Raw genomic sequence first — 17,583 nt, 5'->3', positions numbered from 1 at the left:
AGATGGAGATAGTACTAGTAATTTTTCACTTGGTTGACCATTGAATTTCTGCCCTGTTCATGTACTTGCTGGCCTGGACAAGTGTTGGGCGAATTGGCCATGAGACAAAACGCAAATACTTCTCCAAACCTCGCTGTCTTATCCTGTATCCAAACAGACAAAATGTGATTGGATCCTCCAACTTTGGATGAGGATCTCCTCTCCAATTCCTCTCCAATTCCTGTCAGGTAGGTTCAGGGTATTTCTTGAATTTGCTCAGCTTTTGGTTTTTTTTCACGGTATATTTATAAATTAAAAATTATTTATGAATAAAATTTTTATATACATATTCTTAGCGATCTAAAAGATAAAACCAAAAAATAAACTACGGTGAAATAATCTTAAACTCAAAATTTAAAGTTGAAAATTTAAATTTTAGTTTATATATAAGCAAAAACGAAAAAAAATCGGCCGTCTTCTGGTCAGTTTTGACAGTGAGAGGTGATGTGGTGGTGAAGGCAAAGAGGCTGGGGAAAGCAAGAAACTTAGTGTGTTTATTTTTCCTGTCTTATCTCATCTTACTTGTGATTTAATTTAAGAAGGATCTGGTTAATTACCTGCAAGAATCTGAGGGCAGAAGCAAAGGAGAACAAGTCTGCCACTTGTCTGAAGATTCCCCCAAAGTGGTTGCCAAGAAGAGGGGTTTGGTGGTAGGCAAAGGGGGCAGCAGTGAAATCTCCCCCTAAAATCTTTGTGGCTCCATTCTTGTGAAGCCTAAGAAGAATTGTGCTGGATTGGTGAGGCACAGGGTCCTGATTCTCTTGCCATGGTTGAAGGATTGCTGCAAGCTGGAGTCACCTGCCTCAGTTCTTGCATGGTGAGGTGAATTGCCATCTCACAGATTAGAGGTAATTGATCTGTGTCTTGTCAATCCCCCTCGTCTTGATTAAATGGATCGAGCCAATTATTGGAGGCCAGATAGATCTAATCTTTCTTCACCGCCATGGCATCTTGTCGGCTCACCCATGATTGGTCCCTGCTGTGAGCTTGCAGGCAAGGTGTTTGTGGAATTGCCTCCTGGGGGAAGCAGCTGTGGAAAGGCAAAGGCTAGAGTGAGGAGGAGGAGGAGCTAGGAAGGATGATGATGCCATGGTGGGTTGCAGCTCACATCGTGGACATGGTGTGGGCGGTGCTCGCCGGCTGGGTGTCGGCGTGCCTGGTGATCGCCGGTGAGATTGCCCGCGGCATGCGCAACGGGGAGATCAGCCCCTTTGTTGTTGGCTGAATCATCTTGAGCCATTCCTCATTCATTCATGCAGGTGATCACCTCAGATCTTTTCTTGGTTGTTTATTCTTGCTCAATATGTACCTTGCATGGCACAATACTTCCCCTATAAGAAAACAATTAACAGTGCTATCTTTCTGACCTTTGTGTTGTGTAATTTTGACTGCTGAGCAATGTGCATGTTTCAATGGCAGCATCTCAGTTGTTCAACCTGAAATTTCAGCTATTTGTAATTTGCAATGTGATATAGGTTTGACTATTCTCTTTTGTTTTGCACTAGAAAAAGGCAAGTGTAAACTTTGGGGGGTCTATTCATGTTTTGGGGCACGTATGCCCCATGATTCTAAAGCATTAGCCACTAAACAAGCCAAAGTATTTCTTGAAGTACCATTTCTGCATAGAGTATAGTTTTGGATGGCTTGCACAATGAATGAGTCAAAGCAAATGATGCAATTTCGCAACATGTTTTTTAAAATTTAAACATTGTTGTTCAGTATGTTAGTGTAGGCACTACAGTTCCCAACCAAAATTCCCAAAATATAATCAAGATGAATCAAAATTTCCTTGACTACTCGAAAACTTCAGACCATCTCAATGGCAGCAGCTAGAATAAGCTACTCGTGAAAGTCATTAACTTCTTGGTATATGTCGAAATAATTTTATTTATCATGCATGTGCGTGATTCTTGTAACTTTCCAGAATAATAAGTCTATTTTGCTTGCTAAATTCTTATGCTACCAAATATCATTGTTCATCCTCCTTGTTTGTGAATGATTTGTTGATGTTTACTTGATCAGATAACCATAGTCTGCTTGACTATTTAGTACTTACTACTTCTGTTCACTTTCTCACTTTATTATTTTTTTTAATAATTTCATCTGACGAGTGACAATTTCATCGTTTTTGCAGATAAATTTTGTCGAATCCAGTTCTTCAAACGTTGCATTATACTGTACAGAGCCTATAAATCTCGATTAGTGGCCCTGATTGCCTTCAGCCAGCCATCAACAGATGAGATAGGCAGATAGAATCTAGAGATTTAACTTTTTTCTTTCTTTCTGTTATGTAGTAATCATGTCAACATTTATGCAAACCACGTACGAAAAAACATGCCATCACTGTGTTCTTTTTGACCCTCTCAGCAAGGGTACTGAATTGTTTGATCAATATCCAAATGAGGTTCTACAGATTGTTGTACTATCTGGCCATGAACAGGAAATGTTAACTAATTCTGTGTGCAGAAACAAAATATCTCTCATTCACGACATGGACATATTTTAAAAATGTCGAAATAAACGTTATTTGTGGAAGAACTCTCCAGTTACATGTTGCTTTATTGCATTGACTGAAAGCGAAACAACGTGTTTGCAAATAAAAAATAAATTGTATAAAACTTTTATACACGTGTTCTTAGCAATTTAAAAACAAAGGCAGATAAATAGAGACTATGATGAAAAAACTCCTAAATTAACTTCAAATTTAATTCAATGTTAAATATAAATTTTGGCTTGTAAACACAAACATAAATGAAAAAAATGAGGCCAATAAATTTTCAAGACGATGTGTTATAGTTATGGTCAATACTTCTAAAAAAGTATAGGCCACTGAGTGTATTCTTAAACCGCGTATTGATAATTCGAATCAGAAATTCTGAACTACGAGAAGATACTGAACTCCTCACTCCAGAGTTATCATTGTTGGTGAACTGTGGCTAGATGAACTCAACACTTCAGAGTTATAATTCCTCAAAGATGCATGCCTTTTGTGGTTCTAAAATAGTACAATTCAGGGATTTCTACAAAATACGGTTGTTGCCAGATAAGATATGGCAGGTTATGTAGCAATGAAATCACACTGAACTAACAAATGGTCACGATTCAATACCATGTTTTTCCTAATGAGGCTTTTGAACATGCAATTGGCAAAATCTATCTGATGGTTGTTGATTCATCTTGGTATAAATATGCATAAGAAAAAAGTAGGCACTAGAACCTCAGAACCATGTTTGTATTAACAATGTGTGACAAGAGAAATATCCCATTCCACACAATATCAAGTATTGGTACAACATGTTTCAAGTGAGAAGTAACAGTAGCAAGCAATTAGCAACTAATTTCAGGGGAGGCCCTTTTCTTGTGTACAATTTTGTTGCTCAGCATGCAGAACAATCACTCCCTTTGACGGCTTTTGTGATGGTGGTGGTGGCGATGCTTAGATTTCTTCTTGTCTTTTTTCTTCCTTTTCTCTTTCTTGTCTTTTTTCTCTGAATTCTTCTCCTTCTTCTTTTCCTTTTTCTTGTGGACTTCTGGGCTGGAAGGTTCTCCATCTAGTTTTTCCCTATGCCAATAGTCATCAGGAGATCTTGATCTCAAAAACTGTGGTTTCTCAGGGCATTGTACTCGTCGTTCCCATTTTTCTTCCAACCGTATATCAGCACTAGGTCCACTGTCCTGACCACGTGATGTAGCATTAAGGTATGGACCAGGCTCGTCCATCCTAGAACCAATGGCCCCTCGTCCTCGCTTCACCCTAGCCACCCAAGTTACATCTTTGTCAGCAACATAAAAATGTTGGCACTAGAACTATCAAAAGAAGATAAACAAGTAACTATGATCAGATGAGGTTATATACCTCGAATTAAGAAACTTCTCAATGTCGTCATCCCCTAGACCATCTTCCTGGTCTGAGTAGGAACTATTATAAGCTATGCCTTCTTCTTCAACCCTTGGGCTGGAACTCTGGTTTCTCAAGTCACTTTTGCGTTTTTCACCTCTGGTGTCACCAAGATCTTTAGTTCTTCGTTTCATCTTAGACTCCAGTTGAAGTTCCTTCTCTCTAGCACGCCACATTTCATTGACCTCAACAACACGATTTGCTGTAGGTAAACAGCACATGTAATTTGGGTAAGAAAATCAGCAACGGCGTATGCTATACTTATGACTGTCTCATTACTCTCTCCAACAAGTCACTCCTACCTATTTTGTTTCTAACCATGATCACAATTAAGGCATAGAACAGACATTTCACATTTGTTGGGAAAATACAAAATAAATGTGATTTTAGAAAAATAATTTCAGATAAAAGTTTGTCAAATGACTAGTAACGATTCAAGAAATTCAAAAAACTATAATCATCTTAGATAGGTAATCAACACCGGGAGTATGAAATAACGAAAACTGAAAAACATGATGCTAACCTTGCTGAACTCCGCGAACAGTGGCCGTGAGGAACCGTGAATTTGGACGATGTCTTACATTGGGCTTCCGCAGATATGCCTGAACACCTTCCCTGTCAGCCTCCGCCTGCAACCTCCTCGCCTCTTCAAGAAGTAACGAAGCGAGACGATTCTCCGTCTCCAGATCCATTGTCCAGCTCAAATTCAGCAACTATGAGCACACAAATGCAAACCTTCAGTTAATGGAAAAGATATCGACTTCAAAATAGGGTCTAAGGCAAAGTAGCAGATTAGTAACCTATCAATATCTGTAAGCACGTACATCAAGTTGTGAAGAGGATTGAAACTTTTAGTTTTCTAGCTACTGTTCTCATGTTCAACAACATTTTGCTATTCTTTTAGCCTCATTTGGCCCATGGCATTTCTTGGATATAATAGAATTTGGCACAAAATGGACTGATGGAAAATCCTAATACTTTTGAACACCATGAAAAATTCCAGTCACGGATCTTCTTCTTCCTCCGTCCTCTACTCCTAATATAAACAAATCGCGTGGGACTTGGGGAACCCCGAAAATTAAAACTTTTTTTGGGAACAAGGGATAAATACTGCTATTAGTACTAAGGTTAAGGCAAATTAAGGGAGAAAATTCCCAGATCTGGAGGATAACCTACCTAGGGTTCATGATGCAAATTCCACCAGATAAAAGTAAAAAACAGCGGGTGGGTAGAGCGAGAGAGAGAGAGATGTGAGAAAGAGGAAAGGATCGATGGATGGATGGAGGCTGACGGGTGAGCGAGGATGCGGCGGGGACGGCAGGACGACGGGAGATGTTCCGGCGCGGGGGCGGCGGGCGAAGTCGCGCGACGAGTAGGAGGGGAGGGGAGGGGAGGAGAGCGAGACAGGAATTATATTGTTTTTTTTTTATTTTGGTTGCGGGTTTCCGTTTATTTTTTATTTTCTTTTCCACTGCATATTCGTTCTTTTTTTTTCATCCCGCCGCCACGCATCAAGAAGCGCGTGCAAGTCCAACGAGGGAGAAACGGATCCCAGCTTGTTCCAGGTATGACTTTTTGATTCTGTTTATATTTGTAAAAGTTAGACTTAGATTTTTATTTTAAATTTAGAGTTATTTTTAAGGGTATTTTAAATTTTGGTAGCTATGAACACATAAATAAAAATATTCATAAATTATATATGTGTTTTGTGAACACATATATAAAAAGTAACTTGTCATCACATTAAAGGAAATCTGTTGCGTGTAACTATGATATGTTGATTAAATCTAATTTTTAGATAAACTTATGTGTTAACCTTCATAACAAATTTCTTTTTAATATCATAATAAGTTACTTTACTTTTGTTTGAAGTAACTTTAAATTATTTTCAGGATTTACTAAATTTATTTTTATATGTCTAAAATGTAATCTAATGAAATCTAAAAGTAATTTGGATATATTATAAAAATAATTTGTAATTTTTCATCAAAACATAAATCATGTAATATCTTGTTATAAAGATTTAATTGTTAGAAACGTGCAATCGGATCATAAGTTAGATGAATAATTTAAGGAAAATTTCCATAAGAAAAAAAACACATACATGTTTGGGTGTACTAGCAGCAACTGAGTTATTGTTTAGTACTGACGAGCTGTGCGCGTGACGTAGCCACCTCCATGTGTTTTCTACGGTGAAGAAAAAAAAGAAAATATCTATACCACGAACTTTTCAGCTAGTACCAAATAATATCATAAATTTTTCCACTTCTTAAAAATGCGTGCGATAGAGTGGATAAAAACCTGACCAAAAAACATCAAGACAAACGGAATAAAGTGCACAGACTAAATTGCCCCTAACACTATTCTCAAAAATGCTTCTATGTAATGACTTTTGCCAACGTAACGGGCTAAGACAATTTGTCTTTTTTAATAAGAGTGTCTGGAAGTCTTTTTTTTTATTTGATGATGTTAGTTTCACTAACCAAGAAAGCAACATGTCAATTTTTGTTTTACACAAAAGCATCGAGCATATCGGTAGCAGCACAGATCAGTTTTAATCCTAAAGGAAAAGATAAGTGTTGCCTCTGCATACGCATGATACTAGGCCGTCTCCCTCCAACGGGGTATTTTTGTCCTCTAAAATACTCACGTTACTCCTCTGTTAAGTCTGTTAAGTAGCGTTCTATGGTATTTTTAGAAAGGTGAAAAAAATCTATGATATTATTCGGTACCAGCTAAAAAGATTTATGGTATATTTGAAATTTTTCAGAAAAAAAATCTCGTCCCTTGGATTTTGAGAAAAATATAGCTCATTATCTGCAAAATAAAACCCCCTCGCACCGCCACAACGGTAAAGCCCCTCTCTCCCTCCGCCGCGGTGAGCGATGGCCTCCGCCGCTCCTTCTCCTCCTCCGCCGCCGACGCCGAGCCCCGGCGCGTCGGAGGCGGCCCCGGCACGCGTGGTCCGAGCGCCGGCCCGGCGGCCGCGCCGGGCTCCTCCGGGCACCGCGCCGCCGTGGGCCGAGCGCCGCCCCGCCGTGTCCGTCGACCTCGACCGCGGCCGCCGCGAGGCGGGCGCCGAGGTGGACGGCGTGGGCGCCGCGGCGCTCCCCGCGCGGCACCGCCTGCGGGTGGAGGGGACCCGGTGGCAGCGGGACTGGAAGGTGTCGGAGGTCGCCGCCCGCGTGCTCGCGCTCCCGCGCGCCGAGGCCGGCGCCGTCGACGCCGTGCTCAACTGCTGGGCGGGGCGCTTCGCCCGCCGCAACTTCCCGCTCCTCATCCGCGTAAGGCCCCCGCGCGCGCGCCTGCTTTCTCCGCATTTCATGAATTGAATTGAATGCTCATGTACATCAATGTGTCCATCGTCGCGAGCGTGAAGAGGCAGCAGTGACAAACGGGTTTGAAACCAAAATGTTACTCCTACGTTTTTACAACTTGCGATCTTGCATTTTATAGCTTAATTGATTTGGTAGGCTGCTACGGAAACTCTTGCATGGACTTACACATTTCTATTGCGTGTAGGAAATCACAATATCTGGGTCCTTGCACCATGCCGTACATGTGTTTCGCTGGATGAAAAATCAAGATAACTACTGTGCTCGTAATGATATTTACGCCATGATGATACGGCTATATGCCAGGCATAACCAGGTTGATCAGGCACGCGGGCTGTTCTTTGAGATGCAAGAATGGCGGTATGAACAATATTATAACACATTTTTTTACATAACATTTAATTGGCTTCTTCTTTTCTTCATCCCTTATAGTCTTGATACTCTTACCTTCTATCACTTAAAATAATATAATTCTTACCTAATAATTGAGAGATGTTTTATTGGTAACTTGTATATATTACAAACAACATGTTTGCAATACCGTTCAATCTGTTTGAGTTTGCAAATTCATAATCTTTCCATAAATTATATTATGTTTTATATTTACATTACATCATCGATCTCTTTGTTGGAGGTTGCTGATCTGACATGTAGGAAATTTGTACTTTTATCATAATAAATCCATCGATTGCAATTTCTGTGCTGTAGCCATTTCTATATTTTGTTCTCCACTACTGTGATACTAAATGGATCAATTTTCATTATCTGTTCATTGTGTGATTCTTTTGACAAGTTACTGACATTTAGGTGTAAACCTGATGCTGATATATACAATTCTCTCATTCATGCACATTCCCGGGCTGGTCAATGGCGTTGGGCCATCAACATTATGGACGATATGCTTCGTGCTGCTGTCAGTATTACTCCTTGATACATAGATGCAATATTCTCGCTTTCTTGTCTTTCAGATGCCTAAATTTACATGCTTCAGCCTTTCTGCTGGTTATCCTGTTAGTTTTAGTTGTAACTATGGAGATGCTTCTTTTGTACTGATTACTATCTTTTGTTTTTTTGTCTCATTTCCCTATAAATCATTTTTAATATCAAGCTAGTTTTTCATCTAGAAACCTATAGTGACCTTATATTTCCACTATACATAATTGTGGCTATGGTTAGTTTTGGGGTGCCATAGAAAAGAATAGAGTTAAAAGAACAGGATAAAAAATATCTTGCAACTGTGGGAGGATCAGACATTATCCTGGGAGTTCACTTTGCTAATGGAGAAGAAATATCTAGAGTTTATGTTTTTAATGTTCTTTGTTTAGGACGGCATGGATTGCTTGATTAAGGGCTGAGTGTAGCGAGGGCATGTCGCTACATTGCCTAATCAATATTATATTATTGCAAATAACTATTACAAATCAGCAAAATTCATATGCCATATTATTTTTTATTTTTTGCTGGTTGTAATAGTTTATTAAAGAAGACTGTCTTTGGGGATTTTTGCTGCAGATACCTCCCAGCCGGGCTACTTATAATAATGTGATAAATGCATGTGGGGCTGCTGGTAACTGGAAAAAGGCTTTAGAACTGTGTAAGAAAATGACAGAAAATGGTGTTGGACCAGATTTGGTTACACACAACATTGTTTTATCTGCTCTTAAGAATGGATCTCAGTACTCAAAAGCTATATCTTACTTTGAAATAATGAAAGGAGCAAATATTACCCCTGATACTTTCACGTTAAATATTATGATCCATTGCCTTGTAAAGATTGGACAGTGTGGGGAAGCTATTGAATTGTTTAACTCAATGAGGGAGCAAAAAACAAAATGTCCTCCAGATGTTGTTACATATACTAGCATCATGCATTCTTATTGTGTTTATGGGCAAGTTGAAAATTGCAAAGCAGTCTTTGACTTGATGGTTGCTGAAGGAGTGAAGCCTAATGCTGTAACATATAATGCGCTTTTGGGTGCATATGCCTCACGAGGTATGCACAAGGAGGCCTTGGAAACTTTTAATTTATTAAAGCAAAATGGGTTACTACCTGATATAGTTTCCTATACCTCCTTACTGAACGCATATGGTAGATCTGCACAGCCTGAGAAGGCTAGGGAGGTCTTTAACAAGATGAGGAAGAATTCATGCAAACCAAATAAAGTCAGTTACAATGCGCTTATTGATGCCTATGGGTCTGCTGGAATGTTGAAGCAAGCTATTGGCTTACTGCATGAAATGGAGAAAGATGGCATTCAGCCAGATGCTGTTTCCATTAGTACTTTGTTGGCTGCCTGTGGTCGCTGCAGGCAGATAACAAGAATTGAGACTATTCTTGAAGCAGCTATGTCCCGAGGTATTGATCTAAATACAGTTGCTTACAACTCTGGCATTAAAAGCTATTTAAGTTTTGGAGATTATGAGAAAGCTTTGGAGTTGTATACATTAATGAGAGTGAGGAATGTGAAACCAGATGCTGTAACCTATAATATACTTATTAGTGGATCTTGTAAATTGGGAAAACATGAAGAATCTTTGAGATTTTTTGAGGATATGGTGAACTCTAAGGTTCCGTTAACGAAGGAGGTCTATTCTTCCTTGATTTATTCATATGTCAAACAGGCAAGTGTTGGCCCCTTTTTTCAGTTGTTTACTCTCAAAATTTGCTGTGCTAATAATGGTTTTTATTCAGGGCAAACTATCTGAAGCAGAATCTACTTTCGATTCAATGAAAAAATCAGGCTGTTTTCCTGATGTTTTGACATATACTACAATGATGCAAGCCTATAACGCTAGTGGTAATATTCTTATATTAGTATGACTAATCATTTTAACTTCTCAAGGATTTAAACTGACCCTTTAGTTCTTATGGACCATAAGGGAGTTGGGAGAGAGCTTGGGACCTGTTCAAAGAGATGGAAGGAAATGGTATTCCACCAGATGCCATTATATGCTCATCCCTTATGGAAGCATTCAACAAGGGTGGCGAACCTGAAAGGGTCCTTCAGTTGATGGAGCTCATGAAGGAAAAATGCATCCCATTGAACCAAAAATCTTATTTTGAGATAATAGCTTCATGCACCATGTACGCTTACTGATGTCTAAAGTTGAACAAACAATTTGAATTAGTAGCTACTACCTCCGTTTCATATTGTAAGACTTTCTAGCTTTGTCTAAATTCATTAATTGATAAATACATATAATTTATATATATGTCTAGATTCATTAGCATTCATATGAATCTAGTCAAGGCTAGAAAGTCTTACATCGTGAAATGAAGGGAGTAGGTTTTATTATTATCTGAGCAATGTGCACCCTCTGCTGGCTCGCAGCATGCTAAATATGCACTCACACTTCACTTTAATATCGTAGTGTTTACAGCTTTAGTAGTAGATGACTCTTTCATGCTACTAGCCATCTGCAGCTGAAATTTGGGATTAAGTCAATTACAAATAAAAGACAAGGTGTTAGTACCGTAGAAATAGAATGAAATTGCAAATTCTTAAGATAGCAGGGTGGAACCTTCAATGTTGTGTTAGTTCAATTCCAGTAATTAGCAACCTGAACCTTGCGGTTACTGTATCGGCGTTCTATGTTTGTGTGCTTACACAGGTTAGAGGTTAGCTCATTGATAATTTCATTTTTCCTTGATGGGCTATTGCAACTTACTACTGAGGCTCTTTACCTTTGATCATCATCATTTGTAGTTAATAGATAAGGCTGCAGTCGTGGCATGCTGCCATGCTTTCCCCATGTAACACCACACAACTTGTATTGGACATTTGGACCTGTGATATATATTGGTTGTTTCCAGTAGAGCACAAACAAATTCCATTTTACGTGCACACTTCTTTGTATTATGCTTTTTTACAAGCTTTTTATGCATATTTGATGCATTGGATAACACAATGTTCTATTTTGTTCTGCTTCCCCATAACAGGATGCGTGACTGGAAAACAGCAAGTGAAATGATTGAAAATTTGGATTCTTCACTCTCATCCATTTCTGTTGGGACACTAAACCATATTTTAAATTTTCTTGGAAAATGTGGGAAGACAGAGAACATGATGAAGGTATAGTTGGTCTCCAGAACATAGCTGCCATTTTTAGAACATTTGTTCTTTCCAACTTCTGCAGTGCAATGGAATATATACTTCATTACTGATTTCATTATTGAATGGAACTGAAGTCCATATTTGGTTAGAATTAGATTTGGGCCTAATGGCATTGCTGCACTGACACCATACAATAGTATTTCTCCCAAATGTATTAATCAAATTAGATAGACAAGACTCATTTCAGAGGAATCGACAAATATCTTATGTTTATTTGCTGAATCCATATAGTCTTATTGTGCTACTTATTTGGCAGTTAATTTTCTTGAATATCTGAATGTCCAACTATCAATCTGCATAACAGTAGTTCCATATTTCCATGTATAACTGCTGCCCCTGGTCGAAAATGAAATGGAGTTAGCCATAAGAACACTTCTATCTTGACTAGTTTCAAATCTTCACCTTCTTTCATGAATTCACACGTTGATACTTGAGGAAGTCATGTAATTGAAGACCTGCCATGCACTTGTCAGAGAAATAATTTTGTGCCCCTTCAATTTGTGGTGGATGAGGCTCGATTAATTATTAGATTCTCTTTTGCAGCTGTTCTACAAGATGGTGACTTCATGTTCTACTCTGGGCCTTTCCACTTATACAATTATTCTTAGAAATCTACTAGTTGTCGGGAAATGGAGAAAGTACATTGAGGTAACAATGCCCCTTCACATTTCGACATCATCTCAGAATACTGCTTTTAGCAAGTTATAATCAAGAGCTAGCGTTAGATTGGTATTTGAGTGGTTATATGGTATTTGAGTGGTTATATTACTTGTTTGTATGAAATAAGAAAGGGATGATATTTAATAGGTTATAATCTGATATTATTTGGGGCCTTTTTATTGGGTGCATGTAGGTTTTGCAGTGGATGGAGGATGCTGGAGTTCATCCAACACTATACATGTACCAAGATGTCCTTCCATATATCTGGAGAGAAAATGGCATGGACTTCACTGCCCTTATGGAAGAAAAAATAAGTATGATACTTCCTATGCTAATTATTATTAGTAAGAGAAAGAAGCATGTATTGCACCTATCAATTTCTCGTGCAATAATATATTTTGGCATCTCTTATTTTGTTTTCATTGGTGAACTTATTTTGAGTATATTTGTTTTGAATACAAAACATAAATCTAGCTCATTTCTAATTTCATCCCTGTTGAACATGGTTATTACACTTTTGTACAATCCGTTCACAAGGTTAAGGGGTTAATGTTTATAAATCTGTAGTTTTTCTGAGAACCCTCCCAGTTTACCTTGTATTTCAAAACAGGTTATTTAACCCCCTTTACTATACAAATCAAGCAAATGGTCTCGAGTGGTATTGAATTTGAAGTTGGTTTTGCAGTGTCATTCTCTCCCTCTCGTGCAGTTGTGCCTGGGTGGCAAGCTCAGTGACACAACTTGAAGAATGACAGTGCAGCTGAAATCTTAAAAAGTGAGCTCATAATATTGGAACAACTGCCGTTGATGCACACTTGTTTAGCAGCCGTGTGCAGCTGCAGCTAAAATTGTAAATTATTCATGTCACTAACGTCATTAGTTCAATAAACTTTCCTGAGTGGATGATGGAGGCTGCTGTTGATCCAAGAAGGCTGCTGATGAACATGGTGGTAGTCACCTAGAACATTGAGGAGCTGGAACCATTAATAAGGATTTCTTAATTTTTAAAGAGTACTCCAGGAGGAAGGAGTTGAAAGGGGTCGCACCACCATTGCCATATTAGTAGAAATGGTGTCTAACTGATAGTGGATGGGGAACTCGATTCGTCAGTCATTGACTATGAGGTCGTTCAGCGCTTGTATGCCATGACATTAGATGCATTTGTGCTTCAGAGGGATGTGAGAACTTCAGGTCTTCATGGAGCATGGAGCATCTGAGGTTCAAACACTTAGGAACACATACAAATAATTACGGAAACTCCTGAAAAACTTTGCATAGAGTATGTTGACAATTTTCGCGGTGTGATGCATGACAACATATTCTATGCTTATTATTTTCAGAATTTCTTTTGAACTATTTACTTTTTTTTTGGCTGATTCGAAGCTCAGGTTCTCCTAGGAGTACCTAAAAAATTTCCCAGCTTTGAAATTGTATGATCGTTTTGAACATGATACATGATCACTAATATCTGACTGCAAAGTGCGGCCCATTAGCCCATACAGAAGACCTTTGGTGCAAAGTGCAAACAGTCAAAATGGACTTAAGCAAAATATTCTAGTTTCAGTGAGTTATAATATGCATTTCTCTCTTTTTTTTTCTCTGATTGTTCCTTGTCTTTTTTCTGTTATTTTCATCTATGATTTGCTGAGATTGCGTATATTACATGAATCATTGTTATGAATGACTCATTTGAGATTAATCATGCAGGTTCATTGAGAGAGAAAACATGAATTCTTGATAATTCAACACCTCTTTGGTGTGAAGCAGGAAAGATATTATGATCTGTGCGGACTGCTGAGCAGAGTAACTCGGTTTTCTATATTAGGTACTGTCGTACATGCCACAGAAGGGTTTCCAGCTCAGAAACACGTATGTGCTGCCAAAATGAAATTGATGGTACCGTACGAGCCCTGCACTCCTTTTGTTTTTTCAATCTATTCTAGGTGCTATTTCTAAGAAATATATGGTTATCACCTAGGATTTATTTCTAGAATGAAATGGAGTCCTTGTATTGAAGTACATGGGTCCCATAACTGAAATGCTGGATTATTGTAAATTACAGAAAAATTCCTTATATCACTAGAAATTTCCTGATCCCAAACATGCCACATTTCTCCAGATATTTTATTCTCCCATATGCCACTCCTTTGTGAACCTATGCCGGATTGTGCATTGCCATTAGCACCATTGTTTCCAAATGTAAAAATTTACTCTTCAATTTATACCGAGTGACAGTTCTACTCTCCACCTGAACACACATAGACCCCAAGAAAGAAGGAAACTGTGCATCCCTAATTGACCCTATCCCATTTCTAATATCAAGAGTGGCATCAGTCAGCTGGTCACAATGCAAAGGGAGCACAGGTAAGCACGTTGGTACCACCTCAGTCTCTGATGCTCATCTGGGTCATTACGTGCCAACACCGCTGCTCTGATGTTCATCAATCCAGCAAAAGCTTGCATTTATCCCTACCTCCATGTAGGTTGAGCAATGGCTGTACAGCCCTACCTCCACTTCATACATGCCAGTGTAGGTGTTACCTGCAGCCACCTTATCACCTCTGGTCGGCTGGTCCACAGGCTCTGCCATGGCCCTTACACCTCCTCATTGTCACCACACGAGCGCACTGCAGGAGTGAGCCCTGCATGTGGTACCCTGTGACATTTCCACCTCATAATTCTCCCCTTACATAGGAAGTAGTAGTTGGTATTTCGTCAAATCCCATGTACTCACCAGGGTTTGCGAAACATGCGATAATAGCTCAAGCCACTGGGGCGTGACTTAGGTAAACCATGGTATGGTTTGGAAATTTTATCAAGAATTCAAAATTTTTGAAAAAAATTGTTAAAGAATCCAAAAAAATTCATGGTGATATATTGCGATAATTGCAACATATTGCATGGTTTTTCACATCCAAACTGCGATTATCAATATTGCGAAAACCACTGCGATTATCGCCAAGAATATCATGATTATCAATATTGTGAAAACCAACGTGATTATCGCCAAAACTGTCGCGATAATCGCGACATATCGCGCAGTTTTGCCTTCAAAACCGCGGCAGCTCGATTCAAATTTTACGCGTTTTTCGCACAATTATCGGTGGTTTACGCCAAACCGCCGGGGCGTGGTTTCGGCCTATAAAACTGTTTTGTGAACCCTGGTGCTCATTTTGATTCAGCATGTGGTCTGCTTCAGCTTATTTAGTAGTACTTACTGGATTCTGTTCATCAGAAGCATGCTTATCTGCGCACTTTCTCTGTGCTTGTTAAATGGCACCATTATGGCGCTGTATAGAATCTAAATATATCAGATACACTATTATTTATGAGTGAATGGATGGTTTGAATCGTTTCTGCTCCTGCATTGAGTGTTACTTCTGCACCACTGCACATTTTGCAGCACTGTTATGTGCTATTTGATCACCATGAACCCATGTCAGTTTTGTTCTCAAGTTTGACATTTTGGTTAGTTGAGTGCTGCTTGTTTTCCATTTCGTCAAAATTTATTTCATGGATAAATTGGTTACACAAACTATGTTCGTTTTATGTTCTTGACTTGTTTGTAATGCTTTCAGATGAGCTCCACAATCATGGTTGAAGAACTATCTTCCTTGGATTGAGCATGTTGTTTTACTGTCTAATATATGCTGGGGGAATAAAAAATCATTTGCATTCCTCAGTCACAGCATGGCTAACATCGTCTAGCATGTGTTGGCATAAGTTTTGGAAGTAACGGAACTTGTGGCATAAATGGGAGAGACAAAATTCAAGAACATAGGGCTCTCTCTATCCTCCTGCCCTCCTGGTAGATCTCAAGTTTGTGCTTTGTGGAATCCCGCAGTAACTGATATCATCTCCTGAAAGACTGACAAGGTGACCAACGTTGAATTTAGTGAAGCTCAAAATGGTAAGATCTTGTGATACAGTTTATCATTGTTCTTTGCTTACAGTTGCAAGCCGACACATGTACTGAAGTGCTGTTTTACTTAAGAGCATGCCTTCACCAGTCATGAGCTCTTGGCTTGGGAGCAATATAACCGTGGTTTTTCTGTGTCAGAAAGTCATGTTTGTCCAGTAGAGCAATATTTTTCTTACTTTTTTCATCTAAATAATTTCAAAGTTTTGCTGGTCTATATGAATTTGGATGCCCTTTAATGGGTATTCTTATACTGCTTCCTGGGCCCAAATACAGTACGTATGGTGGGCCGACGGCCTTCAGCTATGGACTGAGGCCTGGCTCTGAAAGGTACTAAACACCTGGTACGTAATAGTCAGTATTTTTTTTGACCTATGCAAATCTAAAATTAAAAAGGAGATTAATATACGTGATGTATACAGGAATGCAACTTATCTGGTGAATTCCACCTGATAGGCTCTATGCCATGTATCCATATGACTATTTTGCTTTTTTATAAAGTTTATGTTATCAAATGATAATTATTCTATAACTAAGAATGTTTATCTATAAGGGCCGCGTTCGTTGGTTAGATGGATAAGATAACTTATCCGGCACGGAACACATAGCACTAGATTAGTACATGATTAATTAATTATTAAAAAAATATGAAATAGACTAATATAATTTTTTAAAACAACTTTTCTATAGAATTTTTTTGCAAAAATATACCGTTTAGCATTTCGGGAAGCGTGCGTGCGAAAAACGAGATGGATAAGATAACTTATCTCACTCCTGAACGCGGCCAAGATAGGATAGGCATTGTGGATGATAATGGAAGATGAAAAAAAATATTACCCAAATGTAATGACCATATAAGTAAACTCTGGATAATAGACGGAAAAGAGCTCACTGTGATGATTAAGGGGAGAAAGTTAAGGTGTGATTCTTTGGGAAACAAGGGAATAAGGGGGAGAAGGTTAGGTGCAATTCTTTGGGAAACAAGGGAATATAAGATTGTGGAGACCAATTACTTGCAAAAAAAACTCGGATATTAGTGAAGGACCTAATATCAATTAAACAATTAAACAGGTAGAAGTGAGGCTTCAATCCTAGACTAGCTAGCCCACCCCCTTGTGGAGCTAGTCAAAAGACCCCTAGGTGTTTCTCCTTGCATCCAAAACAAATATAAAATTCTAAGCATTTAGATAATCATTCATCACTTTCAACAATCTAAGCTAATAATTCACGTGAAAGTTGGCCTTTATGCATAAGTGATTGATGATGACGCAAATATGCAGAGGAAGCTGGATTATTACATGGCATATTTAGTCTTTAGATATTCATTTCAAAGGAACCTTCTCTCATACTAACAATAGGTGGAAGAGAGCGCACCACCAACAAAGAAACACGAATAGTGTCTCGCCTACAACAATTGAACGATATGATATATAGGCCGCGTTCGGTAGTTGGTGGGAGGTGGGTTAGTTATCCGGCGTAGAAAACTTCTTAATAGATTAGTACATGATTAATTAATTATTAAAAATATAAATAGATTAATCTGATTTTTTAAAACAACTTTTCTATAGAAAATGTTTGCAAAAAATACACTGTTTAGCAGTTCGGGAAGCGTGCGCG

At 38.7% G+C, this 17,583-nt stretch overlaps 2 protein-coding genes and 1 long non-coding RNA gene across 4 annotated transcripts; 2 read left to right on the top strand and 1 right to left on the bottom strand.

Annotated features, from left to right (window-relative positions):
- The first annotated feature begins 467 nt into the window (after positions 1–467).
- Positions 468–2,461, top strand: LOC107304596. The gene is made up of 3 exons (XR_001550671.1): positions 468–887; positions 1,033–1,298; positions 2,174–2,461. It is a non-coding gene; the product is annotated as an uncharacterized LOC107304596 (long non-coding RNA).
- A 928-nt stretch (positions 2,462–3,389) lies between these two features.
- On the bottom strand, positions 3,390–5,343 carry LOC102715034 (nucleolar protein 58). Of its 2 annotated transcripts, none has more exons than XM_006657495.3 (4): positions 5,114–5,343; positions 4,461–4,650; positions 3,896–4,139; positions 3,390–3,793 (listed from the first exon to the last, which is right to left on the bottom strand). In XM_006657495.3, exons 2-4 carry the CDS (start codon positions 4,627–4,629, stop codon positions 3,433–3,435), a joined length of 774 nt encoding a protein of 257 aa, XP_006657558.1. In that variant the 5' UTR covers positions 4,630–4,650; positions 5,114–5,343; the 3' UTR covers positions 3,390–3,432. The 2 variants fall into 2 exon arrangements, with proteins under 2 accessions (XP_006657558.1, XP_015694828.1); XM_015839342.2 differs by having other exon boundaries at positions 5,229–5,343.
- Positions 5,344–7,079: 1,736 nt separating this feature from the next.
- On the top strand, positions 7,080–16,325 carry LOC102714751 (pentatricopeptide repeat-containing protein At2g41720). The gene is made up of 11 exons (XM_006657493.3): positions 7,080–7,221; positions 7,460–7,632; positions 8,080–8,185; positions 8,785–9,894; positions 9,965–10,070; positions 10,153–10,357; positions 11,213–11,345; positions 11,931–12,035; positions 12,241–12,361; positions 13,755–13,943; positions 15,626–16,325. Exons 2-10 carry the CDS (start codon positions 7,511–7,513, stop codon positions 13,775–13,777), a joined length of 2,031 nt encoding a protein of 676 aa, XP_006657556.1. The 5' UTR covers positions 7,080–7,221; positions 7,460–7,510; the 3' UTR covers positions 13,778–13,943; positions 15,626–16,325.
- Positions 16,326–17,583: the final 1,258 nt, after the last annotated feature.

Source organism: Oryza brachyantha, chromosome 7 (genome assembly GCF_000231095.2).
Source record: "Oryza brachyantha chromosome 7, ObraRS2, whole genome shotgun sequence".
In the NCBI taxonomy this organism is placed as follows: Eukaryota; Viridiplantae; Streptophyta; class Magnoliopsida; order Poales; family Poaceae; genus Oryza; species Oryza brachyantha.
Note: the sequence above shows the minus strand (reverse complement) of the source record. Positions and strands in the feature narration are given on the sequence as shown.